The sequence below is a fragment of the Hemiscyllium ocellatum genome, chromosome 35 (assembly GCF_020745735.1).
Source record: "Hemiscyllium ocellatum isolate sHemOce1 chromosome 35, sHemOce1.pat.X.cur, whole genome shotgun sequence".
NCBI lineage: Eukaryota > Metazoa > Chordata > Chondrichthyes > Orectolobiformes > Hemiscylliidae > Hemiscyllium > Hemiscyllium ocellatum.
Genome location: NC_083435.1, coordinates 26627043 through 26654875, shown reverse-complemented (window position 1 = coordinate 26654875; position 27833 = coordinate 26627043). Strand labels below are relative to the sequence as shown.

General features: G+C 43.5%; 2 protein-coding genes across 2 annotated transcripts; both read right to left on the bottom strand.

The window, feature by feature from the left end:
* Window positions 1–1851: 1851 nt before the first annotated feature.
* LOC132832886 (class I histocompatibility antigen, F10 alpha chain-like) lies at window positions 1852–9943 on the bottom strand. Its single transcript, XM_060851088.1, has 8 exons — window positions 9707–9943; window positions 9045–9305; window positions 8598–8870; window positions 8245–8508; window positions 4841–4945; window positions 3821–3853; window positions 3133–3177; window positions 1852–2055 (listed from the first exon to the last, which is right to left on the bottom strand). Exons 1-7 carry the CDS (start codon window positions 9753–9755, stop codon window positions 3134–3136), a joined length of 1029 nt encoding a protein of 342 aa, XP_060707071.1. The 5' UTR covers window positions 9756–9943; the 3' UTR covers window positions 1852–2055; window position 3133.
* Window positions 9944–14997: 5054 nt separating this feature from the next.
* LOC132832888 (RLA class I histocompatibility antigen, alpha chain 11/11-like) lies at window positions 14998–21512 on the bottom strand. The gene is made up of 4 exons (XM_060851090.1): window positions 21331–21512; window positions 20978–21241; window positions 17821–18219; window positions 14998–15060 (listed from the first exon to the last, which is right to left on the bottom strand). The coding sequence occupies exons 1-3, from the start codon at window positions 21419–21421 to the stop codon at window positions 17822–17824; spliced, it is 753 nt and encodes a 250-aa protein (XP_060707073.1). The 5' UTR covers window positions 21422–21512; the 3' UTR covers window positions 14998–15060; window position 17821.
* Between the last annotated feature and the right edge of the window lie 6321 nt (window positions 21513–27833).

The window sequence follows — 27833 nt, the reverse complement described above, 5'->3', positions numbered from 1 at the left end:
GTGTTCTTTATCCGACAGGTGTGTCTCCTGTAGGAGAGCTATATCAACTTTCTCCTTCTTAAGATTTGATAATATTTTCTTCCTTTTAACTGGCGAATTACTCCCCCTGACATTCCAGGTGCACCACTTAACCGACTGTTCAGCCATAATCATCTGGACAGATCCGAGACCCCTCGGGAGGGGAAACCCTATCTAGAACATCCCGAGCATGGAGCATACAAGATTTACAAAAGTAAAGACTCTCTGATACACTCAAAACAATATAACAAAAAACTCTTTCTAAGTATAAAAGATATAAAACATTCCGAATTGGAGATTTTCTCCCTTGTTCCCAAGGAGCGTCACTTCCTCTTCCACAGTCCATCTTACCCTCTTCCAACCAGTGCCCCACCCTTGACCCAGGTGTTCCTCAATAAAATGAGGAGAATTCAAATATAATATAAAGCTAGAGTTAACAGTGAACACCCCACCCACACCCACATCTAAATATATTTGGGAATATTAATACCATATATAACTATAAGATTACAATCTCAACATGTAATACTTAAATATAATACCACAAAATAACAGGGGAAAGAAAAACAACCCCGCTCCTAAAAACAGAAGTAAAATAGAATAAGGTAAGCACCTCTCCCCATCAACATTAACCAAACGCCCCAACATATATATATACATACACACATAGGGGGAAAGATAAGAAAAGATGAAGGGATGTAAACCAAAATAATGGGAAAGGCAGACCAGCGTCCACAATCTCTTACAGTTTATTTAAGAGAGTCCAAGAATTCCTTAGCCTTCTCCGGTGATCCGAAGTTATATATGGATCCTTCGTGGCTAAGACGTAGCGTCGCTGGATATCGTAAGGAGTACTGAATATTTAAGTCCCTTAAACGCTTCTTCGCCTCATCGAATGCCTTCCTCTTTTGGACCAAAGCTGGGGAGAAGTCCTGGAACAGCATGATCCTGGATCCTTTGTGGGTCATAGCTTGGGGATCTTTTCCCAGATTTCTTGAGGCTTCCAGGAGCATCTGCCTCTCCCTATAGCTCTGCAGCTGGAACAGGACCGGGCGTGGGCGCTGGGTTGAGCCGGGCCCACGTACTGCGACCCGGTAGGCCCATTCTACCCTTACCTGGCCTGATCCATTATGCAGATTTAAAAGTTGTGGCAGCCAATGCTCTAAGAATGCTGTCAGCTGACCTCCCTCTTCCTGCTCGGGCAGGCCCAACAACCGAATATTTTTTCTACGACATCGATTTTCGAGGTCATCAGTGTGGTTTTCTAGGTTCTGGACTCGATTCTCGAGAAAATGGATGTGGTCGGCTGCCAATTTTATCGCAGTCTCTGAGGCTGCGGCCTTCGACTCCACCTCTCTGACTCGGCACTCCAATTCCTGAATGTCTGCCCTGCTTCTGCAGCTCGGCTGATAGTGCTTCTCTGCTCTGCCGAGACTCATCGATAAAAGCATCAATCTTCGCCTCCCACCTGGCAAACATCTCCTCAAAGCTCATCTTCATTGGTAAATCTCCTGAAGTAGCTGAAGACACCTTTGTTGCAGCTGAAGAGGGAGAGGGTGGGGGAGGGGTCCCTGCTTTCTTAGAGCCGCCTGTTCCCTTCCCTTTACTCATTTTCCAGCTAGTATTAGACTATTTAAATGTACTAATAGGTAACTATTTAAGGTTAACAACTATTATAAATGGTTTAGTGAGTGTGGTGGGGGTGGATAGCCCACTTTGCCCAAGTTTTGGGTAGAACACTGTGGACTCAGTTTTGCTGGGTCACCGCCATCTTGGATCCCCCCCCAACCAGATGGCTGTTAACAACAAACAATAAAGATGACATTATCACCATTAAGCTGTCTCTTCATTTTAAATTTGACTGAATTCACATTTCAACATCTGCCAATAGATTTCAATAATCTATTATTAACAAAATGTAGACATTTCACTAAGCCAGACTGACAATTCAAATCACTCCTGAAATTGAGGATGAACAAATTAGAAGATCAATTCCAGCAATGGAAACCTGGTTTCCAGCAAGGACATTAGAGGAACCTGGGGAAGAGAAAAAAAAAACTCTGTTAGAAAGCACAGAAAACCCAGCACATTTTATAGCATCTCCCATAAACACCGGCAGTGAAACACAAAAGGCCCATTCCCCAAACATCAGTAAAACCCCTCAGACTCACTCCTTAAAGACCAGCAAAACCCACAGGGACATGGAAGGTGAGGAGTCCATTTCGCCCCTCAATCCCGTTCCACTATTCAATCAGATCTTTGCTGGTGTGTTGCCTCAATCCATTTATATAGCTTCCATTCGTCTCTTAGTTTTGAGTTTTATAGATTTTAAGTCACTGAAGTTCATTTTGCATCAATTACTTTCTGAGAAAGAGAGCGTTCTAACCATTTCCCAGTCTGTATGTGTGGAAGTGTTTCCTAGTTTCACCCTCAATAGATCTGACTTTAAACTACACTGGCATTCGAGTCCGAGACACCCCAGCCAGTCAAAATAGTTCTCTTCTATCTCCATATGGTCTGGTCTCTTGACCTGGTTGGAGGCCTCCATCAGATCTAGACTCCACCCACCACATCACAGCAATTCAGAATCCCGGGAGAGCAAAACTGAACTCCAGAAACAAACTACAGCGAGAAGTCTAGGAGTATTGACTCCTTTAGAGGAGTCAATCAGATGACAAGAGGCCCCATCCAGGATGTCAGGTTTCCAGATGTTTCTATAGCATAAATCCTTCCTCTTGACGATATATTGAGGCTGAGACCAGGACAAAGTCAACCAACTCCAGAAGGACAGTCTGAAAGCTTAGTGTCAAACTGCATGAGCTGGTCTGTAGTGATCACACAGGGAGAGAGAGAGTCTGAGTTCAGTGTCCATCCTCCTGATCATACAGCGAAAAGCAGCCCCAATATAGAATAACCTCGGTTATCCAAACATCAATTATCTGAATTTCAGATTATCCAAACAAGATCTCAAGGTATTGTCAATGCTTTGTTTGTTTTTGATCAGGTCAGTTATCCAAACCACATACTCCCTGCCCATCTCGTTCGGATAATTGAGGTTGTTCTATATCCCAGTTAGAATAGTCTGCTCACAACATCGACCAACAATATTCATACCTCAGGAAATGGCAGAATCGTCTGAGGATGTCCTTTCATCAGAAGCTGTTAATGGAAAGAGAGGCATTAGAAACTGCTCATTATCAGAGCGAAAGAGAGAGATCAAGAAACAAGAGAGTGAGAAATGCGACTGTGAGACAGCGTGCAAGACAGTGAGAAACATTTGTGTGAGAGAAAGTGTTAGAGAGAAATTCACAAGAAAGAAAGCATGAGGAAGAGAAATGAGTGAGAGCGAGAACAGGAGTGAGAGTGAAAATGACCCCGAGATGTAAAAGAAAGAGTGTATGAGAGAGAGAGCACACGAGAGCAAGAGGAGGATGACAGACAGATAGACTATTCTAGACCAGACAGAGAACAAAATAGAAATTGCTGGAGAATCTCAGCATGGCCCACAGCATCTGTGGAGAGAGAAAGCAGAATTAATGCTGTAGATCTGATGACCCTGACCCCCCGAACACACACACACACAGAAACACACACACAGAACTCCCAGTACAAAACGTCTCTGGACTCAAAATGTCAACTGTGTTTTTCTCTCCACAACTGCTGTCAAACTTATTGAGTTTCTCCAGCAATTACTGCTTTTTGCTCTGTTTCAGATCACTGTGTTTGTGTTTTTGTTTGAAACAGGTAGAACAGCTTGTCATACACTAACACAGACGCTGAGATGTTTGAGTTATCAACTTACTGTTTGTGAGATTGTAGCCGCTCTTCATTCCCCCTGTAAAACAAGGAATGTTCAGTCAGTTTGACATACTGTCAGGAAATCAGAGGAAATGCTGAAGACCCTCACTCCCATCCAGACTCAGCCTCTCCGACCCACATTGCCCTGAGCTGCTGATGCCCAACAGTGAACTCAGAGCCAGCCCCAGTCTGAACTGTCTGACCTGACGCTCACAATGTGAGACATTCACCCCTCAGACATTCCAGCCTAACGTGAGGAACAGGGCACCATATCTCTGACCGTCCTTCACAAATGGAGGGCCTCTCCCGAATGCCTGAGCCATCACTAACCCGGAGACTGACTCCCAAACACAGAGCTTCCTCACAAACTTTCTGAACCCAAACAATGAACTAGAGACTACAAGATATAGGAGCAGAATTAGGCCATTCATCTCATCGGGTGTGCTCCACCATTCGATCGTGGTTGATATATTTCTCAACCTCATTCTCCTGCCTTCTCACCGTAACCCTTGAGCCCTTTACCAATCAAAAATCTATCTATCTCTGTCTTAAAGACACTCAATGTCTTGGCCTCCATGGTCTTATAGAGTCATCGAGATGTACAGTATGGAAACAGAGAGTTCCACAGAGTCACCACCATCTGGCTGAGGAAATTCCTCCTCAGATCACACTGAGGCTGTTCCCTTGGGTCCTTGTGTCTCCTACATCTTCTCCACATCCACTCTGGCCAGGCCTCTCAGTAATGTGTAATTTTCAATGAGATTTCCCCTCGATATTTTAAACTCCGTCCAGTACACACACAGTCCTCAACAGCTGCTCATATGACAAGTTCTTCAACCCTGAGATAATTCTTGTAAATCTCCTCTGGGCTCCCTCCAACACCAGCACATCCTTCCTTAGATGTGGGGCCCAAAACAGCTCACAATATTCCTTTTTCCTTCACTACCGTCTGGCCATATGCTTCCAGACTCTCTAATTCCCTGAACTGCCAGTGAGGAGCCACCATTTTCTTACAAACTCCTACCTTTCTTCTTGTGAACGACGACAGCTACAACAGCGAGATAGATGATGCCGAGGAGTCCAAATACAATCCCGACAGTAACAAGAACCTGGGAGTGAGACTTTGGGACTGCCAGAGAGAGAGAGAGAGAGAGAGACAGATAGACAGACAGACAGAGAGACAGAGACAGAGAGAGAAATAAAATGGGGGAGAGAGACAAACAGACAGAGATAGAGAGAAAGAGAGGTGAGAGATAGATAGAGAACCAAGTGAAGCAGGAAGAGAGAGAAAGAGACAAAAAATGTTTTTTAAAAAAATTCAGCGTTATACAGAATACACGGCATACAGTGAGTCAATTTGATCCAAACAGCATACACTTGTATTTAGTCATGTGAAGCTGCTCATCTCACCCTTCCTCATCTACATCTGTTACCATCACTCCCTATTCCTTTCTAAACTCCCCTTAAATACATCCTGACAAACTCACACCCTGCAGCAGCGAGCTTCATATTCTCCTAATGCTCCGACTGCAGATATTTCTCTGGAATTCCTTGTGGAATATTTGGTGACTGTCTTGTGTTGATGGTCCTTAGTTGTGCTCTTCCCCAAACACTGCCTCTGCACCCACTCTTTCAAAATGATTCATCCTTGTAAAGATCTCTGTTTGGGCTCCATTTTTCAAGAGAGAAGACATCAAGCCTCTCAATCCTTTCCTGATGCGTACACTCACACATTTCTGATATTGACATTGTAAATCTTCTCAGCACCCTCTCCAGTGCCTCAATATCCTTTACATCACATGGCAACTAGAACTGTCTGCAGTTCTCGACATGTGGTCTAACCAAACTTCAAGATAGAATTGAAGGTGAGGTAGGATAGGCTAAATCTCCCTCTCAAGATTAAAGTCTATCCTCGGGTTTTTTGTAAAGAAATTTCCTTTCTAACCGTTAGCCTCGGGTGAGGTCCTGGTAGGTGGAGGGTAGCGAATATTGTGTCGGGCTGCAATAAAATCCTGGGTACTATGGACTAGTAAGCCTAATATCTGTGGTAGGTAAGTTAGTTGAGTGGGTTCGGAGAGATAAAATACACATATTTGGAAAGACAGGGTTCGATTAGGAATATTCTGCATGGCTTTGTGCGTAGGAGATCATACCTCACAAATTTATTAGAATTCTTTGTTGAAGTGACCAGGAATATAATCTAAATGGATTTCAGTTAGGCCTTTAAAAAGGATCCACACGGTGGGCTGCCCTGGAAGGTTAGATTACATGGAATTCAGGGGAAGCTGGCAAATTGGAGACACAACTGGCTTGATGGCAGGAAGCAAAGGGTAATAATGGAAGGATGTTTGTCGGACTGGAGTCCTGAGACTAATGGTGTGCCTCAGGGGTCAGTGCTGGGCCCATTGCTGTTTGTTATTGGTATCAATGATTTGGATGAGAACATACAAGGTATGATTAGTAAGTTTGCAGATGACACTAAAATGGGTGGTATCGTGGACAGTTAGGAAGGTTATCAAAAATTGCAGCAGGACCTTGATCAGCTAGGGAAGTGGCAAGTGGAGTTTAATGCAGATAGATGTGAGGTCTTGTGATTTGGAAAGTCAAATCAAGGTTGGGGTTTCAAAGTGAATGGTAGGGGCTTAAGGACTATTGTGGAACAGAGAGACCACAGTTCTCTGAAAATTGAGTCACAGGTAGACAGAACAGTGAAGGCATCTTTTAGCACACCAGTTTTCATCAGTCAGGGCATTGAGTATAGTTGGGAAATAATGTTGCAGTTGCACAGGACATTGGTGAGGCAGCACTTGGAATATTGTGTTTTGGTCACCTTACTAAATAGAAAAGATGTTATTAAACTTGAAAGAATGCAGAAGGACGTTTCCATGATACAAGGGACTGAATTATGAGGAGTAGTTGGACAAGCGAGGATGTTTTTCTTTGGAGACAATTGTTTTTGATCACCAGAATCAATGACTAATGTGATGTCGTAGACACAACCAGGCTGTCCGGTGCATAAGACACCTCACGTTGGGATTTTGCATCTCCTGTCTCCTATCACACAGGAGTGTCCAAAGCTCATCTCTGCTCTTTGTTAGAATATATTGAAATGTTTCTCTCCTCCCTGGGACTACCTGGGATTGCTGTCTTGGTCTCCAGGCTGCTTAGTGCTGCTGTATATAATAATTTAAATTCTAAATTTACGTTTAAATAAAATCAAATTCAGGGTGATGCGGAGAAGGCAGGAGAATAGCACTGAGTGGTAATGCTCAGAGAGACAGTCAGGGCATGATGGGCTGAAGAGCCTTCTTTAGAACAATTCTGTATTTCCATAATTTCAAAGTCCAAATCAATATTGTAAATGTGAAGGGAAGTGTTTCCTTGCAGAACACCACTTCCCACATTCTGACACTCTGACTAACTAACCCTTTTCCCCCAATCTCTGTTTCCTGGCTGCAAAGCAGCTAACAATCCATTTTATCACATTCCCACTGACCCCACATTCTCTAAATGTTTCTATTATGGGAGTATCTGATCAAAGGCCTTTTGAAAACTTTGCAACAGTACATGTGCAACATTACTACTGTGTATCCTCTGTTACTTCATGAAAAATATTCAATGGAGTTGGTCAAACACAATATTCTCCCTCAAAATTCATGCTGACTATTCATTGTTACACTGAGTTGGACAAAGATCATCAAGAAACAATGTTAAATAGACTGGGCTACAATTCCAGGATACACTGGATGCTGCCATGCTGAAATATCAGGATACATTGATCCTATTGGACATTATTATCCCTGGATTCATTGGACTGTCTCATAATAAAACATCTCAGGATCTGTTTCTCTTTTTTAATTCACAGGGATATGGGTGTCAATGCCTGGGCCAGTCTTTACAGTCATTCCCGAATTGCTCGACAGAAGGTGGTGGTGAGCTGCCTTCTTAGGCCAATGCAGCTTATGTGTTGTAGATGGACCCACAATGTAATTCCAAGTCAGGATGCTGAGTAGCTTGGAGGGGAGCTTGCAGGAGCTGGCGTTCCCAAGTATCTACTGCCCTTGTCCTTTGAGATTAAAGTGTCCATGGACTTGAAGAGTGCTCAGGAAATATGGTGAACTGAATGGACATAGCTGGTTCTGTCACACACATATCAGATGATATACTAATACTTTAGTCCTTAATGATCCTGGATATTAAGATGCTGGGCAGCATTACACACCAAGATACACTGGCAAACTGTCCCTGATTCACTGCCTTAATTTTACCATCCTCTACAACTGATGTGAGCACTGTGACACACTGACAGTTCATATGAATGTCTCTCTCTCTACCCTGGAGCGTCCTGCTGAAGCAGCTCAGCTGGTCCTCTCTCTTGTGATCCTGGTCTGAGTCCGATTCCTCTCTCACAAAGAGAATCAGTCTTACCATAAATCACCACCAGCTTCTCCTCCAGCCCGCTGTGCTCCACCTGACAGGAATACTCAGCCTGATCCTCCGGATCAAACTCTATCCATTTCCGGATCTGGTAAGTCCAATCGTGATTGGGTAAGATCCCTGTGGACAGGGTCTCACCGATCAACACTCCGTCCCTCCAAAGGGTCACCTCGATGGCTCGTGGGTAAAACCCAGTGACGAGACAGGACAGTCGGTTAGAATCACCCAGACGGATAAAGGACACAATGGGGGCAACTGAGGGAGAGAGGAAGAGGAGTCAGTGCAGGAACATAAAGAGAGAAAGGTCCAGACATCTTTCACCACAACACCTCTCACTCACTCACCGACTCTCAGTTCCTTCTGTCCATACTCCAGGTATTTCCTCAGCCACTCGATGCACTCCACTTCCAGGTAATGCTTCCACCTCTGATTATCCACCACATCCTGGTCCCATCTGTTTTTGATGCTTTCCGCCCAGGGGACTGGAGTCATCCATACCATGTGGTCCTTATCGAAGCTGATCAAATCTTGCCCGTCCCATCCTCTGAGGTTGAACCCGCTCACAGTCCCATCATCCCTCAGGTCACAGCCAGTCATCATCTGGTAAATGTGGATCCCTGTCAATCAGAAACACAAGTTGCTGATCAGAGACAGTTGGTGTCTCCTCCAACCATTCCCACAGCCAGTCGGTCAGTCTCTGGAACTCAGATTCACTCCTAATTTCACCCATTCCCACCCAGACTCCTCAAATGCACAGGAAGATGTCATTCTGTGGAACGGTGAGCACTCACCCCCTGTCTGGTTGGTCCGTGACATAAATATCGGAATATGCAGTTTGGCAATGTCTTCTCGCTCCTGAGCGAGGGAAAGTTTCCGCTTCCAGGCCTTGGGTCCCTCGCGGTCCACCATCCACTGTTCCCGGGGGAGTAAATCCTTGCGATTGCTGTCATACATAGCAAACTGGACCCCGTCCACATAACCAACAATCACAAACTCTGGGAAATTGGGAATCGGAGTCATACCAGTGTCAAAATACCGGAGAGAGTGAGTTTCTGAAACACAGAAAAATCAGGGCATCAATTCCTGAATCATGAATCATTTTGTTCACCTTTTCTCCAGCACTGGAGAGAATTTCACAATTCACTTCAGCTTCATCACATGATGTTGTTAACTTCTTTCTCTATACTTTTGAAAAAAAAGTCTACCAATTTCACATTTTTACTTTTCACCCTGTAATATTCACATATCTTTTGAATTTCGCAAATACAGATCTTTTGGCCTTATGGTTAAATCTCGTACGAACCTAAATCATTTGAAACAGTGTATTCACTGACGTTTAAACATAAAACAGATAAATATTACCCTATAAACCATTCTGACGGTAACACGATCAAAGGTTAATGCCCCAGTTCCCAGTCTGGCGCTACCCCTCTCTCACACCCCCATTACTAACCTGCAGAGAGCTCTCCCCATAGAAGCCCCAGCACTATCAGTCCAATCATCGTGACTTCAGTTGACAGTCATGGTGGATAAATTATTTTCCAGCGGACACTCTCAGTCTGTGAGCTGTCATCGAGAGTGATATTAAACTGTTCTGAAGAAGAGTCTTCAATATCTCTCCAGACAGATTTTTAAGCACTTTGCTTCAGTTTTTGTTCCTGTTCCTCTTCACCGAGACACCTTCACACTCCCAAACTATCATCCATCCAATCACAATAAAACGACTCCGTGAGTCACCAGACTCCGGCAGAATAGACAACAAACAAATTGCATAACTCCGCCCAGGATTGGGACTTCCCAATCACCGAAACACTTCCACTGTCATCACCAGTTGCTGGGAGAATGAGCTGAGCTGCAATTCATTGGGACAGAGACCATTCAGCCCCTCGATATTGCTAAACCACCCAATGAGATCATTGCTGATTTTCAACTCCAGTTTCACCTCCTTCAATCGCCAAAATATCAGACAAACCTCAGTCTCCAAAAATGCAATCATCTCTGATATGGAAATACTTTTGAAATTATCCCAACATTCACATACCTTTAGAGAAGATATGTTTAGATGGATCCTTGATGTGAGGGAAGATGGTGAGAATGCGGTGATGTCACTGAGCTGGGAATCCCCTCACATAATGATCTGGGGACATGGGTTCACATCCTCTCATGGCAGACAGTGAGGTTTGAATTCAAATAAAAAACAACTTGGAACTGAAACATGTGTTGAGCATGTACCCAATGAGGATAGCTGTAAAACCATCGAGTTCATTCATGACCTTTTGTACAAGGAAATCTCCTGTCTTTATCTGGTCTGGGCCTACAAGTGACTCCAGATCCCACAGCAATTATCTTCTGGAGAAATAGGACTGGGCAATAAATTGCTGCCTAGTGAATGATGTCCACATTCGATGAATAAAACAAAGAGAGGAAATGGGCTTCCTGAATCTGCCTCCAAATCCTGCCAGACCTGGTGTTCAGTTAACACCTAGGGATATAGCAAAGGCTGTGGGCCCTAACAAATTTCTTGGCGTTATGTGCCCCCAGTGAAACTGTTCAGGTACAGCAATCTCAGACACAGGACAGCACTGCATGTGTTCCTCATGAAACGGTGTTAGGTCCAAAGATTTTCAACTCCTTCATCAATAACCTTCACTACATCCTTAGGTCAGAAGTCACGATGTTCACTGATGGTTGGATATTTTTCAGTGTGAGACCTCAGACACTGAATCAGTCCATGTAATTACATAGCATGATACAAATTTGGGCTAGCAGGTGGGAAATCACATTCATGCCAAACAAGTACCAGGCAACGACCATCTTCAGCAAGACCGAATCTCAACATCTTTCATTCACCTCAATACTTTGACATTCAAAGGCTCTACCATCATTGAATCTCCCACCATCAATATTAAGTTGTATTCCACTGACCAGAACCTGAATGTGACCAGCAGTATTAACACTGTGATTTTAACGGTTGATGAGAGAGTGGGGATTCAGCAGTAAGTAGTTCAACTCCTGGCTCCGCAAAGCCTGTTCACCATCAACAAGGGGTTTTATGATGGAACCTTGTTGCTGCTGGCGGTGTTTGGAGAGGTCGGTGAACTCTTGGTCACCAGAATCTGGGTTTACTGCCTCATTTGTCCGTTTCAGTTGTGTTTTAGTCGGCTTTGTCGAGTGTGCTGACACAAGATCGTCTCAACTAAGACCTCATTTCATCATCGGATTGGATGAAGCATAATCCATTACCCCAAATGAAAACTTTAAGAGCGAAATATATTCCGTGCAAGTCAGGAGTGTATTACAATCCAGCAATGTGTCTTCTGTATTGGTTATTGAAGGATTTTTCTGGGCTTTTGCAGCCAAAATGGAGCATTCCCAACTTTATTGTTAGAAATGGAGGAATCTGGCTGTGTGTGGCCTAATAAACAATTTGTGCCCTTGATACTGACTCTACTGAATGGAACCAGCTGTCTGTGGTTTTAAAACTAATCCTGTCCTCTTCATAGTTTTTCAAAGATTACTCATGGCATTCTGAATAATTCAGGCTGATCTTAGTAAAGACTCTTATTCTCTTTAATTGGTTTCACTGAGTGAACTTACAGCTTGAATAAGTTTGTCCACCTTTACTGTGGTTTCACATATTTCACTGCAGCACATATTGTACAGCAATGGCTAGGTTCCTGTCTTCCTCCTTCAGATGTTGCTGAGTTGGGTTTCCAAATTGTCCTTTATCACTTTTCAAGAATGAAGAATGAGGAAAAGTTGTGAATGATGCTAATTAGTCTGACCCGTATACTTTAACATAAACCTTTATGAAGAACTATATTCTCATTTCCAATGATTATTGGTGTTTCCCTCTGGCTTACTTCTGACAGTGTAAAATTGTCAGTGCTATAAACTAATTTTTAAATAAGTTCTGTGTGTCTTGATGAGGGTTTGTTTCAAGAATCCATTGGTAGTTGGAAAGCAAGAATATATGTTCATTTTCCTTGTGGTAGTCAATGATGTGTGAGGTTTCACAGTGATCAGTGCTTGGAGCTCAGCGATTCACTACATTAATGATTTAGATGAACAAACTTCATGTAATACCTCCAAATTTGCAGATGACACAAAGCTGGGAGGGAGGCTGAGTTGTGAGCAGGATGCAGGGATGTATCAGTGTATTTTGGACAAGTTGAATGAGTGGGCAAATGCATGGCAGATGCAAGATAATGTGGTTAAAATTCAGCTTATGTACTTTAACAGTGAAAACAGGAAGGCAGATCCTATTTGAATGTCAAAAAATTGGGAAAAAGGAAGGTGGAACAAACGCTCTACAGCCATCACTGAAGGTAAACATGCAGATGTGGCAGGCGATAAAGAACACAAACTGTTGAGCTTCATAGTGAGAATGTTTGAGTGCAGGAGCAACGACATCTTGCTGCAATTGGACAGACATTTGGTGATAGCTGCAAATGTGTTGCTGGTCAAAGCACAGCAGGTTAGGCAGCATCTCAGGAATAGAGAATTCGACGTTTCGAGCATAAGCCCTTCATCAGGAATGTTTATTCCTGATGAAGGGCTTATGCTCGAAACGTCGAATTCTCTATTCCTGAGATGCTGCCTAACCTGCTGTGCTTTGACCAGCAACACATTTGCAGCTGTGATCTCCAGCATCTGCAGACCTCATTTTTTACTCGAAGACATTTGGTGATACCACACTGCGAATATTGTATCCAGTTTTGGTCACGTTATCAGAGGAACAAAATTCTGCCAATGGAGGGAGAGCAACAAACCTTTACCAGATCAATTCCAGGGATACCAGGACAGACATATGAGAGAGATTGGATGGGTTAGGACGTTTTGCAGTAGGGGTTAGAAGATTGAGGAGTGAGATCTCATAGAAACCCAGGACAAGATAGGGTAAATGCAGGGTACATCCCAATGAGCAAGGAGTCCAGACCATGGATCACAGTCTAAGGATGTGAGGGAGGCCATTTTGAACTGAGATGAGGAGAGATGTCTTCATCCAGAGAGTGGTGAGTCTCTGTCACACTAAATATTTGGAGGAAAAGGTTAGGTACAGCTCTTAGGATGAAATGAATACAAGTGGATAGGGAAAAAATGGAAATAGGGTCCTGAGTTGGACGATCAGCCGTGATCATTTTGAATGGTGGAGCAGAGTTAAAAGGTTGAATGTCCTTCGTCCTCTGTTTCTGTGATTTCCCTCACTTGTTCGGGTGTTCACATTTCATGGCAACGACTCTCACTCTGAGATGTAAGTACTTTGCCAATGTTTAGCTTTCACATCCAGCTTCAAATGCTGCAAACATTACTTCAAACATTACCCCATTTACACTGAAAGGGTAACCCATCATCATCGCGTAGAGATGGAAAGCAGCGGTCAGTCTCAAAGATAGTACTGCCTGAATTCCTGCTGGACATTCCTGAATGATATCCCACACCTTTCTGTGGAAATCATGGAATGTCAGTGAGGCAGAGGTGAGTTACTTATTGTTACTGTTTACAAAGTTACAGTGGTTGCTGCTCCACACTCCCTTACTGTATCCACCTGTGGCCTTTGTTCACTAAGCCCACCAGGTGGCTCATGAACTGTGCACACAGTATCTGCAGCTTTGGCAGTGCTTCCGCTGGAAAGGAAAGCCCTATAGAAATGTCAGGCAGGAGTGTTCTCTGTCCAGGGTATTCTGATGGGAGACCTGTGCAGAGATGGTGTCTTTCATTGCCAGGCTGGCATTTTTGCTGAATATTCTGTTAGTGTAACAGTTGGTGTTACCATGAACATTGGATGGTTGGTCTTCACCTGGAAACAGAAGTATGTGGGATTTTCTGCACAATTGCATCCATTCTCTCAAACAGCAACTTCTGCACAATGGTGTGCGGAGCTGGTGGAATTGTCACATGTTATCAGCTGATGGAGAGGGAAATCACACTCATTGATTTTGTAGGTTTGGTCCATGAACAGTAACCTCTGGTAATCTCCCAGTACGGCCTCAGGGCCACCATCATACATCTCATTGGATTGATATGAGTAAGGCATTTGTCTGTCAGTTTCTGTGGCCAGAATCTTCAAGGGCTCTGACAAATGTGGGCTCTGGCCACACTCATGGAGAATTCCAGGGTTGTGACCCAGTGACACTGATGAATACAGATATATTTCCAAGCTAGAATGGTGAGTAGTTTGGAGGATATCATGTAGATAGTGGTTTTCCCAGTATCTGCTGCCCTTATCCTTCTGGGAGGTCATGGACATTGATGTGGAGGGCATTGTCTAAGTGTTGTGTTGAAGGTTCACAGTGCATCTTGTAAACAGTATGGACTGCTGCTACTGAGTGTCACTTGCGGAGTAGCTAATTAGTTGTGAATCTGGCGCCAATGCATTGTCTTGGATGGTGTCAAACTTGATCAGTGTTGCTGGAATTGCACACATATAGGTAAGTCAGGAGTATTACATCACACTCCTGAATTGTGCATTCTTGATGGTGAACTGGCTTTGGTGAGTCAGAGGTGAGTTGCGTGTTGCTGTATTCTTTGCCTCTAACTTGCTCTTGTAGCCACTGTATTATATGTTCAGTCCAGTTCAGGTTCAGATTAATAGAAACCCCTCAGAGGTTGATAGTGGGATTCAGTGATGGTAAAGCTATTGATGGTCAAAGGCTGATGGTTAGACTCTTTCTTATTGCAGATGATGTGGAGGTGCTGGCATTGGACTGGGGTGGACAAAGTTAAAAATCATACAACACCAGGTTATGGACCAGCACATTTATTTGGAAGCACTATCTTTCGGAGCGTTGCTCTTTCATCAGGTAGCTGTGAGACAAGATACAGAATTTATAGCAAAAGATCACAGCATCATACAACTGAAACAATATATTGAACAAACCAAGATTGCTGTTAAGTCTTTCATCTTTCAGCGTGGGTTATAGGTTTTGATTCATTAATATGAAAATGCCAGAATTTCTTTGTAGTCACATTCTCGAGATAACTTTAGGTGATATGGATCGACTGCCTGCAGATTATATTTTGCCCCAAAAGTATACAACATGTCTGCCAAAACAATTCTGCAAATGCAAATTCACCTGATAGCCGTGTGTGTGTGTGTGTGTGTGTGTGTGTGTATACACATGTATGTGAGTGAGTGCAAGTGAGTTTGCGTTTACATGTGTGTGTGCTTGGCAGTGTGTGTGTGAGTGTAACAGTATAATCCTGTGAGAGGGCACATGTGTGGATGTGAGTATGGGGGGACTATGTGTGTATGAGAGACAGCATGTGTATGAGAGAGGGTCTGTATGAGGAGGTGTGTGTGTACGTGTCCGCGTGTGGAGGGAGGATGAATTTCCAGACCATGGACCATATTTTTAAGGTGAGAGGAGAAAGAATTTAAACCTACATGAGAGGCAACATTTTTACACTGAGAATGGTTTGTGTTTGGAATGAATGTCCAGAGGAAGTGGTGGACATGGTATATTTACACCATTTATATTTGGATGAGTACACAAATAATAAATGTTTGTAGTGATATAGACGTGGCATAGCCAGGTGGGACTAGTTTACTTTGGGAACATAGATTGTTTGGGTCGTTTCTGTTCTGTATGACTCGATGACTCAATAAACACCTCAGCGAAATCTCAGAGTTGGAGAGAGTGGGACAGAAAATAGTGCAGCCTTGAACCCAAGACAGGAAGCTGGAATGCAGACCATGAGTACGCAGCTCTATTGAGGCTTTGCACGAGGAAGGTTATAAATTGATAGGAGTGTGAACATGGAAACAGAAAGTGTGAGACTACAGCATGGCATGGGAAACAGGTGGATGCATGACATGTATTCATGACATTACCTTACGCTAATGTTGTCTTCCATCAGTATCCAGAGATATTGCTGTGTAACAAGCTCATAGAAAAGGCTTCACTCAGTATTTAAGGTGCAGGAAAATTCAAATTGAGGTCTGGGATGATCCCACTGATGAATGGCTGATTAAGATCATGTGTATGTGCTGAACTGACTGGCAGTATTGTGCATGTGGCATGACCAATGGGTGTTGTGCTGTGGAGATGAAGTTTTTGCTCAGGAAAAATAACCACACTGTCAAACATTAAAAGTTGTTTCCTGAGATTTGGCCATCACCGGCAATGCCTGTTGTCCAGAGGGCAGTTAAGAGTTAACTCGTTGCGTAGTGACATGTAGACCAGTCTGTAATAATTTCTATCCTGGAAGGGCATTAGTGAACCAGATGGCTTTTAACAACAAACAATAATGGTTACATGGTCACCATTAAGCTGTCTCTTCATTTTAAATTTGACTGAATTCCCATTTCAACATCTGCCACAGAGGGATTTCAATAATCTATCATTAACAAAATGTAAACATTTCACTAAGCCAGACTGACAATTCAAATCACTCCTGAAATTGAGGATGAACAAATTAGAAGATCAATTCCAGCAATGGAAACCTGGTTTCCAGCAAGGACATTGGAGGACCATGGAGAAGAGAAAAAAAAACTCTGTTAGAAAGCACAGAAAAACCAGCAGATCATACAGCATCTCCCATAAACACCAGCAGTGAAACACAAAAGCTCCATTCCCCAAACATCAGTAAAACCCCTCAGACCCACTCCCTAAAGACCAGCAAAACCCACAGGAACATGGAAGTTGAGGAGGCCATTTAGCCCCTCAATCCCATTGCACTATTCAATCAGATCTTTGCTGGTGTGTTGCCTCAATCCATTTATGTATCTTCCATTTGTCTCTTAATTTTGAGTTTTATAGATTTTAATTCACTGAAGTTCATTTTACATCAATTACCTTCTGAGAAAGAGAGAGTTCTAACCATTTCCCACTCTGTATGTGTGGAAGTGTTTCCTAGTTTCACCCTCAATAGGTCTGAATTTAACTACACTGACATTCGAGTCCGACACACACCGCCAGTCAAAACAGTTCTCCTCTATCTCCATACGGTCTGGTCTACTGACCTGCTCGGAAGCCTCCATCAGATCTAGACCACATCCACCATACCGCAGTAATTCAGAATCCTGGGAGAGCAAAACTGAACTCCAGAAACAAACTACAGCGAGAACTCTAGGAGCATTGACTCCTTTAAAGGCGTCAATCAGATGACAGGAGGCCCCATCAAGGATGTCAGGTTTCCAGATGGTTTTATAGCCCAAATCCCTCCTCTTGACAATACCTTGAGGCTGAGACCAGGAGAAGGTCGGCCAACTGCAGAAGGACAGTCTGAAAGCTTAGTGTCAAACTGCATGAGCTGGTCTTTAGTGATCACACAGGGAGGGAGAGAGAGTCTGAGCTCAGTGTCCACCCTCCAGATCATAATGCGAAGACCATCTCCAATATCGAATAACCTCGGTTATCCAAACATCAATTGTCTGAATTTCAGATTATTCAAACAAGATCTCAAGGTCTTGTCAATGCTTTGATTGTTCGGATAACTGACCTGATCAAAAACAATCAGTTATCCAAATCACTTACTTCCCGCCCATCTCGTTCGGATAATTGAGGTTGTTCTATATCCCAATTAGAATGATCTACTCACAACATCGACCAACAATATTCATACCTCAGGAAATGGCAGAACTGTCTGAGGATGTCCTTTCATCAGAAGCTGTAAATGGAAAGAGAGGCATTAGAAACTGCTCATTATCAGAGTGAAAGAGAGAGAGCAAGAAACAAGAGAGTGAGAAATGCGAGTGTGAGACAGTGTGCAAGACAGTGAGAAGCATGAGTGTGAGAGAAACAGTGTTAGAGAGAAATTCACAAGAGGGAAAGCATGAGCAAGAGAAATGAGTGAGAGCGAGAACAGGAGTGAGAGTGAAAATGACCCGGAGATGTAAAAGAAAGAAAGAGTGTATGAGCGAGAGAGCACACGAGAGCAAGAGGAGGATGAAAGACAGATACTCTAGACCAGACAGAGAACAAAATAGAAATTGCTGGAGAATCTCATCATGGCCTGCAGCATCTGTGGAGAGAGAAAGCAGAATTAATGCTTTAGATCCAGTGACCCTGACCCCCAACCACACCTCCCATCTGAACACACACATACACACACTCTCCAGCAATTTCTGCTTTTTCCTCTGTTTCAGATGCCTCCATATCCTTTACATCACATGGCAACCAGAACTGTCTGCAGTTCTCGACATGTGGTCTAACCAAACTTCAAGATAGAATTGAAGGTGAGGTAGGATAGGCTAAATCTCCCTCTCAAGATTAAAGTCTATCCTCGGGTTTTTTGTCAAGAAATTTCCTTTCTAACCGATAGCCTCGGGTGAGGTCCTGGTAGGTGGAGGGTAGCGAATATTGTGTCGGGCTGCAAAAAAATCCTGGAAACTATGGACCAGTAAGCCTAATATCTGTGGTAGGTAAGTTACTTGAGAGGGTTCGGAGAGATAAAATACACATATTTGGAAAGACAGGGTTTGATTAGGAATACTCTGCATGACTTTGTGTGTAGGAGATCATACCTCACAAAATTATAAGAATTCTTTGTTGAAGTGACCAGGAACATAATCTAAATGGATTTCTGTAAGGCCTTTAAAAAGGTTCCAAACGGTGGGTTGCCCTGGAAGGTTAGATCACATGGAATTCAGGGGAAGCTGGCAAATTGGAGACACAACTGGCTTGATGGCAGGAAGCAAAGGGTAATAATGGAAGGACGTTTGTCGGACTGGAGGCCTGAGACTAATGGTGTGCCTCAGGGGTCAGTACTGGGCCCATTGCTGTTTGTTATCGATATCAATGATTTGGATGAGAACATACAAGGTATGACTAGTAAGTTTGCAGATGACACTAAAATGGGTGGTATCGTGGATAGTTAGGAAGGTTATCAAAAATTGCAGCAGGACCTTGATCAGCTAGGGAAGTGGCAAGTGGAGTTTAATGCAGATAAGTGTGAGGTCTTGTGATTTGGAAAGTCAAATCAAGGTTGGGGTTTCATGGTGAATGGTAGGGCCTTAAGGACTATTGTGGAACAGAGAGAGATCATGGAGTTCTGGTGCACAGTTCTCTGAAAATGGAGTCACAGGTAGACAGAACAGTGAAGGCAGCTTTTAGCACACCAGCCTTCATCAGTCAGGGCACTGAGTATAGTTGGGAAATTATGTTGCAGTTGCACAGGACGTTGGTGAGGCAGCACTTGGAGTATTGTGTTTTGGTCACCTTACTAATAGAAAGGATGTTATTAAACTGGAAACAGTGCAGAAGGACCTTTCCATGATACAAGGGACTGAATTATGAGGAGTAGTTGGACAAGCGAGAATGTTTTTCTTTGGAGACAATTGTTTTTGATCACCAGAATCAATGACTAATGTGATGTCGTAGACACAACCAGGCTGTCCGGTGCATAAGACACCTCACATTGGGATTTTGCATCTCCTGTCTCCTATCACACAGGAGTGTCCAAAGCTCATCTCTGCTCTTTGTTAGAATATATTGAAATGTTTCTCTCCTCCCTGGGACTACCTGGGATTCCTGTCTTGGTCTCTAGACTGCTTAGTGCTGCTGTATATAATAATTTAAATTCTAAAATTACATTTAAATAAAACCATATTCAGGGTGATGGGGAGAAGGCAGGAGAATAGCACTGAGTGGTAATGCTCAGACAGACAGTCAGGGCATGATGGGCTGAAGACCCTTCTTTAGAATAATTCTGTGATTCCATAATTTCAAAGTCCAAATCAATATTGTAAATGTGAAGGGAAGTGTTTCCTTGCAGAACACCACTTCCCACATTCTGACACTCTGACTAACTAACCCTTTTCCCCCAATTTCTGTTTCCTGGCTGCAAAGCAGCTAACAATCCATTTTATCACGTTCCCACTGACCCCACATTCTCTAAACATTTCTATTATGGGAGTATCTGATCAAAGGCCTTTTGAAAACTTTGCAGCAGTACATGTGCAACATTACCACTGTGTACCCTCTGTTACTTCATGAAAAATATTCAATGGAGTTGGTCAAACACAATATTCTCCCTCAAAATTCATGCTGACTATTCATTGTTACACTGAGTTGGACAAAGATCATCAAGAAACAATGATAAATAGACTGGGCTACAATTCCAGGATACACTGGATGCTGCCATGCTTAAATATCAGGATACATGGATCCTATTGGACATTATTATCCCTGGATTCATTGGACTGTCTCATAATAAAACATCTCAGGATCTGTTTCTCTTTTTTAATTCACAGGGATATGGGTGTCAATGCCTGGGCCAGTCTTTACAGTCATTCCCGAATTGCTCGACAGAAGGCGGTGGTGAGCTACCTTCTTAGACCAATGCAGCTTATGTGCTGTAGATGGACCCACAATGTATTTCCAAGTCAGGGTGCTGAGTAGCTTGGAGGGGAACTTGCAGGAGCTGGTGTTCCCAAGAATCCACTGCCCTTGTCGTTTGAGATTAAAGTGTCCATGGACTTGAAGAGTGCTCAGGAAATATGGTGAACTGAATGGACATAGCTGGTTCTGTCACACGCATATCAGATGATATACTAATACTTTAATCCTTAATGATCCTGGATATTAAGATGCTGGGCAGCATTACACATGAGGAGACACTGGCAAACTGTCCCTGATTCACTATCTTAATTACTGTCCTCTACAACTGATGTGAGCACTGTGACACACTGACAGTTCATATGAATGTCCCTCTCTATGTCCTCTGTCTTGTAATCCTGGTCGGAGTCCGATTCCTCTCTAACGAAGAGAATCAGCCTTACCATAAATCACCACCAGTTTCTCCTCCAATCCACTGCGCTCCACCTGACAGGAATACTCGGCCTGATCCTCCGGATCAAACTCTATCCATTTCCGGATCTGGTAGGTCCTGTCATGATTAGGTAAGATCCCTGTGGACAGGGACTCATCGATCAACACTCCGTCCCTCCACAGAGTCACCTCGATGGCTCGTGGGTAAAACCCAGTGACGAGACAGGACAGCCGGTTAGAATCACCCAGACGGATAAAGGACACAATGGGGGCAACTGAGGGAGAGAGGAAGAGGGGTCAGTGCAGGAACATAAAGAAAGAAAGGTCCAGACACCATCCACCACAACAACTCTCACTCACTCACCGACTCTCAGTTCCCTCTGTCCGTACTCCAGGTATTTTCTCAGCCACTCGATGCACTCCACCTCTGCTTCATCACCAGATTCTGGTCCCATCTGTTTTTGATGCTTTCTGCCCAGCGGATTGGGGTCACCCACACCCTGTGGTCCTTATCGAAGCTGATCAAATCTTGCCCGTCCCATCCTCTGAGGTTGAACCCACTCACAGTCCCATCATCCCTCAGGTCACAGCCAGTCATCATCTGGTAAATGTGGCTCCCTGTCAATCAGAAACACAAGTTGCTGATCAGAGACAGTTGGTGTCCCCTCCAACCATTCCCACAGCCAGTCGGTCAGTCTCTGGAACTCAGATTCACTCCTAATTTCTCCCATTCCCACCCAGACTCCTCAAATGCACAGGAAGATGCCATGCTGTGGGACAGTGAGCACTCACCCCCTGTCTGGTTGGTCCGCGACATAAATGTCAGAATATCGCGTTTGGCAATGTCTTCTCACTCCTGAGCAAGAAACCGTTTCCGCTTCCAGGCCTTGGTTCCTTCGCTGTCCACCATCCACTGTTCCCGGGGGATTATATCCTTGCGATTGCTGTCATACATAGCAAACTGGACCCCGTCCACATTGTGAGACGTAAAAAGTCAGCTCAAGACAAATTCAGGAAAACAAAGTTTATTAGCAATTAGCAAGTCTGCAGAGTTGGGTACCCCTCAAAGAAAGGGACCCTGATCGTTACAAAGCATCCCCTGATATACCCTTAAACTCCACCCCCTGTTGAGTCAGGTGATTCTCAATCTCGAGCAACCGGTACTTTTCCATTACTTGTTTACCCCAATCTTGCAAGTGCAGCTGGACACATTTCCCCCTCAAGTGTTTACAATCTTCCCAGGCAGCTGACAACCACCCATTGTCCACCTCAAGTTGTTTCTCAACGTTTGTCCCTCGTTATCAGTCACGAGGTTCGTTTTCGGCCTTGTGGTTTTGCTGTCTGGACTTGTTTTTGCTATGTGTAAGGTCGCCCATTGTCTGGTTTGTTATCTGTCAAGGGGTTTCATTATTCTGCTATCTATCTAGCTGCTTGTTTTCTGACTTCTGCTGACCTTGTGGTCTTGCTTCGAAACAGCTGCAACTTGTTTACTACTTCAGCCATCTACTATGTGTTAGTGCTGCTGCTATAGCTAAGTTAGTCAATTTCATATGTCGGCCATTTTCTTTTGGTCACCTTCTTGCCCCTTATACTTATGCACATCTTGAATCATTACTCCAACTCTCACACACATAACCAACAATCACAAACTCTGGGAAATTGGGAATCGGAGTCATACCAGTGACAAAATACCGGAAAGTGAGAGTTTCTGAAACACAGAAAAATCAGGGCATGAATTCCTGAATCATGAATCATTTTGTTCACCTTTTCTCCAGCACTGGAGAGAATTATACAATTCACTTCAGCTTCATCACGTGATGTTGTTAACTTTTTTCTCTTTTCCTTTTACTTGAAAAAAAGTCTACCAATTTTATATTTTTACTTTTCACCCTGTAATGTTAAACAGATCTTTTGAATTTCGCAAATACAGATCTTTTGGCCTTATGGTTAAATCTCGTATGAACCTAAATCATTTAAAACAATGGATTCACTGACGTTTAAAACGTGAAATTAGATAAATATTACCCTATAAATCATTCTGACGGGAACATGAACAGAGGTTAATGCCCCAGTTCCCAGCCTGGCTCTACTCCTCACTCTTACCCCCATTACTAACCTGCAGAGAGCTCTCCCCATAGAAGCCCCAGCACGATCAGTCCAATCATCGTGACTTCAGTTGACAGTCTGGGTGGATAAATTATTTTCCAGTGGACTGTCTCAGTCTGTGAGTGTATTCGAGAGTGATATTAAACTGTTCTGAAGAAGAGTCTTCACTATCTCTCCAGACATATTTTTCAGCACTTTGCTTCAGTTCCTGTTACTGCTTCTCTTCACCGAGACACCTTCACACTGATTGATCCCAAACTATCATCGATCCAATCACAATAAAACGACTCAGTGAGTCACCAGTCTCCGGCAGAATAGACAACAAACAGGTTGCATAACTCCGCCCAGGATCGGGACTTCCCAATCACCGAAACACTTCCACTGTCATCTCCAGTTGCTGGGAGAATGATCTGAGCTGCAATTCATTTTTGGGACAGAGACCATTCAGCCCCTCGATGCTGCTACACCACCCAATGAGATCATTGTTGATTTTTAACTCCAGTTTCACCTCCTTCAATCGCCAAAATATCAGACAAACCTCAGTCTCCAAAAATGCAATCATCTCTGATGATACTTTTGAAATTATCCCAACATTCACAGACCTTTAGAGAAGAAATGTTTAGATGGATCCTTGATGTGAGGGAAGATGGTGAGATTGCGGTGATGTCACTGGGCTGGGAATCCCCTCAGCTAATAATCTGGGGACATGGGTTCACATCCCCTCATGGCAGACAGTGAGGTTTGAATTCAATAAAGAAACAACTTGGAACTGCAACCTAGTCTCATGGTGGACATGTACCCAACGGGGATAGCTGTAAAACCGTCGAGTTCATTCATGTCCTTTTGTGCAAGAAAATCTCCTGTCTTTATCTGGTCTGGGCCTACAAGTGACTCCAGATCCCACAGCAATTATCTTCTGGAGAAATAGGACTGGGCAATAAATTGCTGCCTAGTCAATGATGTCCACATTCGGTGAATAAAACAAAGTATTCCGTGTGGAAATGGGCTTCCTGAATCTACCTCCAAATCCTGCCAGACCTGGTGTACAGTTAACGCCTAGGGATATAGCAAAGACTGTGGGTCCTAACAAATTCCTTGGCGTTATGTCCCCCCAGTGAAACTGTTCAGGTACAGCAATCTTGGACACAGGACAGCACTGCATGTGTTCCTCACAAAACGGTGTTAGGTCCAAAGATTTTCAACTCCTTCATCCATAACCTTCACTACATCCTTAGGTCAGAAGTTCACTGATGGTTCGATATTTTTCAGTGTGAGACCTCAGACACTGAATCAGTCCATGTATTTACATAGCATGATACAAAGTTGGGCTAGCAGGTGGGAAGTCACATTGATGCCAAACAAGTACCAGGCAATGACCATCTTCAACAAGACCGAATCTCAACATAGTGGGCGGCACGGTGTCACAGTGGTTAGCACTGCTGCCTCACAGCGCCTGAGATCCGGGTTCAATTCCTGACTCAGGTGACTGACTGAGTGGAGTTTGCACGTTCTCCCCGTGTCTGCATGAATTTCCTCCGGGTGCTCCGGTTTCCTCCCACAGTCCAAAGATGTGCGGGTCAGGTGAATTGGCCATGCTAAATTGCCTGTAGTGTTAGGTAAGGGGTAAATGTAGAGGTATGAGTGGGTTGCGCTTCGGCGGGTCGATGTGGACTTGTTGGGCCGAAGGGCCTGTTTCCACACTGTAAGTAATCTAATCTAATCTTTCATTCACCTCAATACTTTGACATTCAAAGGCTTTACCATCATTGAATCTCCCACCATCAATATTAATTGTATTCCACTGACCAGAACCTGAATGCGACCAGCAGTATTAACACTGTGATTCTAACAGTTGATGAGAGAGTGGGGATGCAGCAGTAAGTAGTTCAACTCCTGGCTCCGCAAGGCCTGTTCACCATCAAACAAGGTGTTTTATGATGGAACCTTGTTACTGCTGGTGGTGTTTGGAGAGGTCGGTGAACTCTTGGTCACCAGAATCTGGGTTTACTCCCTCATTTCTCCGTTTCAATTGTGTTTTAGTCGGCTTTGTCGAGTGTGCTGACACAAGATCATCTCAACTAAGACCTCATTACACCAGGATTGGGTGAAGCATAATCCATTACCTCAAATGAAAACTTTAAGAGCGAAATATTTTCCGTGCAAGTCAGGAGTGTATTACAATTCAGCAATGTGTCTTCTGTATTGGTAATTGAAGGATTTTTCTGGGTTTTTGCAGCCAATATGGAGCATTCCCAACTTTGTTGTGAGAAATGCAGGAATCTGGCTGAGTGTGGCCTCATAAACAATTTGTGTCCTCTATACTGACTCTACTGAATGGAACCAGCTGTCTGTGGTTTTAAAACTAATCCTGTCCTCTTCATAGTTTTTCAAAGCTTATTCATGGCATTCTGAATAATTCATGCTGATTTTAATAAAGACTCCTATTCTCTTTAATTGGCTTCACTGAGTGAACTTACAGCTTGAATACGTTTGTCCACCTTTACTGTGGTTTCACATATTTCACTGCAGCACATACTGTACAGCAATGGCTAAGTTCCTGTTTTCCTCCTTCAGACATTGCTGAGTTGGGTTCCTAAATTGTCCTTTGTCACTTTTCAAGAATGAAGAATGAGGAAAGGTTGTGAATGATGCTAATTGGTCTGACCCATATACTTTAACATAAACCTTTATGAAGAACTATATTCTCATTTCTAATGATTATTGGTGTTTCCCTCTGGCTTACTTCTGACAATGTAAAATTGTCAGTGCTATAAACTAATTTTTAAATAAGTTCTGTGTGTCTTGATGTGGGTTTGTTTCAAGAACCCATTGGTAATTGGAAAGCAAGAATATATATTCATTTTCCTTGTGGTAGTCAATGATGTGTGGGGTTTCACAGTGATCTGTGCTTGGAGACCAGCGATTCACTACATTAATGATTTAGATGAACAAACTTCATGTAATACCTCCAAATTTGCAGATGACACAAAGCTGGGAGGGAGGCTGAGCTGTGAGCAGGATGCAGAGATGTATCAGTGTATTTTGGACAAGTTGAATGAGTGGGCAAATGCATGGCAGATGCAAGATAATATGGTTAAAATTCAGCTTATGTACTTTAATAGTGAAAACAGGAAGGCAGATCCTTATTTGAATGTCAATAAATTGGGAAAAAGGAAGGTGCAACAAACGCTCTACAGCCATCACTGAAGGTAAACATGCAAATGTGGCAGGAGATAAAGAAAACAAACGTGTTGAGCTTCATACTGAGAATGTTTGAGTGCAGGAGCAACGATGTCTTGCTGCAATTGTATAGACATTTGGTGATACCACACTGCGAATATTGTACCCAGTTTTGGTCACGTTATCAGAAGAAGGATATTCTGCCGATGGAGGGAGAGCAACAAACCTTTACCAGATCAATTCCAGGGATATCAGGACTGATGTATGAGAGAGAATGGATGGGTTAGGACGCTATGCAGTAGGGGTTAGAAGTTTGAAGAGTGAGAGCTCATAGAAACCCAGGACAAGATAGGGTAAATGCAGGGTACATCCCAATGACCAAGGAGTCCAGACCATGGATCACAGTCGAAGGATGTGAGGGAGGCCATTTTGAACTGAGATGAGGAGAGATGTCTTCATCCAGAGAGTGGTGAGCCTTTGTCACACTGAATTGTTACGTACAGCTCTTAGGATGAAATGAATACAAGTGGATAGGGCAAAAATGGAAATAGGGTCCTGAGTTGGACAATCAGCCGTGATCATTTTGAATGGTGGAGCCGAGTTAAAAGGTTGAATGTCCTTCTTCCTCTGTTTCTCTGATTTCCCTCACTTGTTCAGGTGTTCACATTTTATGGCAACGACTCTCACTCTAAGATGTAAGTACTTTGCCAATGTTTAGCTTTCACATCCAGCTTCAAATGCTGCAAACATTACTTCAAATCTTACCCCATATACACTGAAAGGATAACCCATCATCATTGTATAGAGATGGAAAGCAGCGGTCAGTCTCAATGATGGTACTGCCTGTATTCCTGCTGGACATTCCTGAATGATATCCCACACCTTTCTGTGGAAATCATGGAATGTGAGTGAGGCAGAGGGGAGTTAGTTATTGTTACTGTTTACAAAGTTACAGTGGTTGCTGCTCCACACTCCCTTACTGTATCCACCTGTGGCCTTTGTTCACTAAGCCCACCAGGTGGCTCATGAACTGTGCACACAGTATCTGCAGCTTTGGCAGTGCTTCCGCTGGAAAGGAAAGCCCTATAGAAATGTCAGGCAGGAGTGTTCTCTGTCCAGGGTGTTCTGATGGGAGACCTGTGCAGAGATGGTGTCTTTCATTGCCAGGCTGGCATTTTTGCTGAATATTCTGTTAGTGTAACAGTTGGTGTTACCATGAACGTTGGATGGTTGGTCTTCACCTGGAAACAGAAGTGTGTGGGATTTTCTGCACAATTCCATCCACTCTCTCAAACAGCAACTTCTGCACAATGGTGTGCGGAGCTGGTGGAATTGTCACATCGCTATCAGCTGATGGAGAGGGAGATCACACTCATTGATTTTGTAGGTTTGGTCCATGAACAGTAACCTCTGGTAATGTCCCAGTACGGCCTCAGGGCCACCATCATACATCTCATTGGATTGATATGAGTAAGGCATTTGTCTGTCAGTTTCTGTGGCCAGAATCTTCAAGGGCTCTGACCAATGTGGGCTCTGACCACACTCATGGAGAATTCCAGGGTTGTGACCCAGTGACACTGA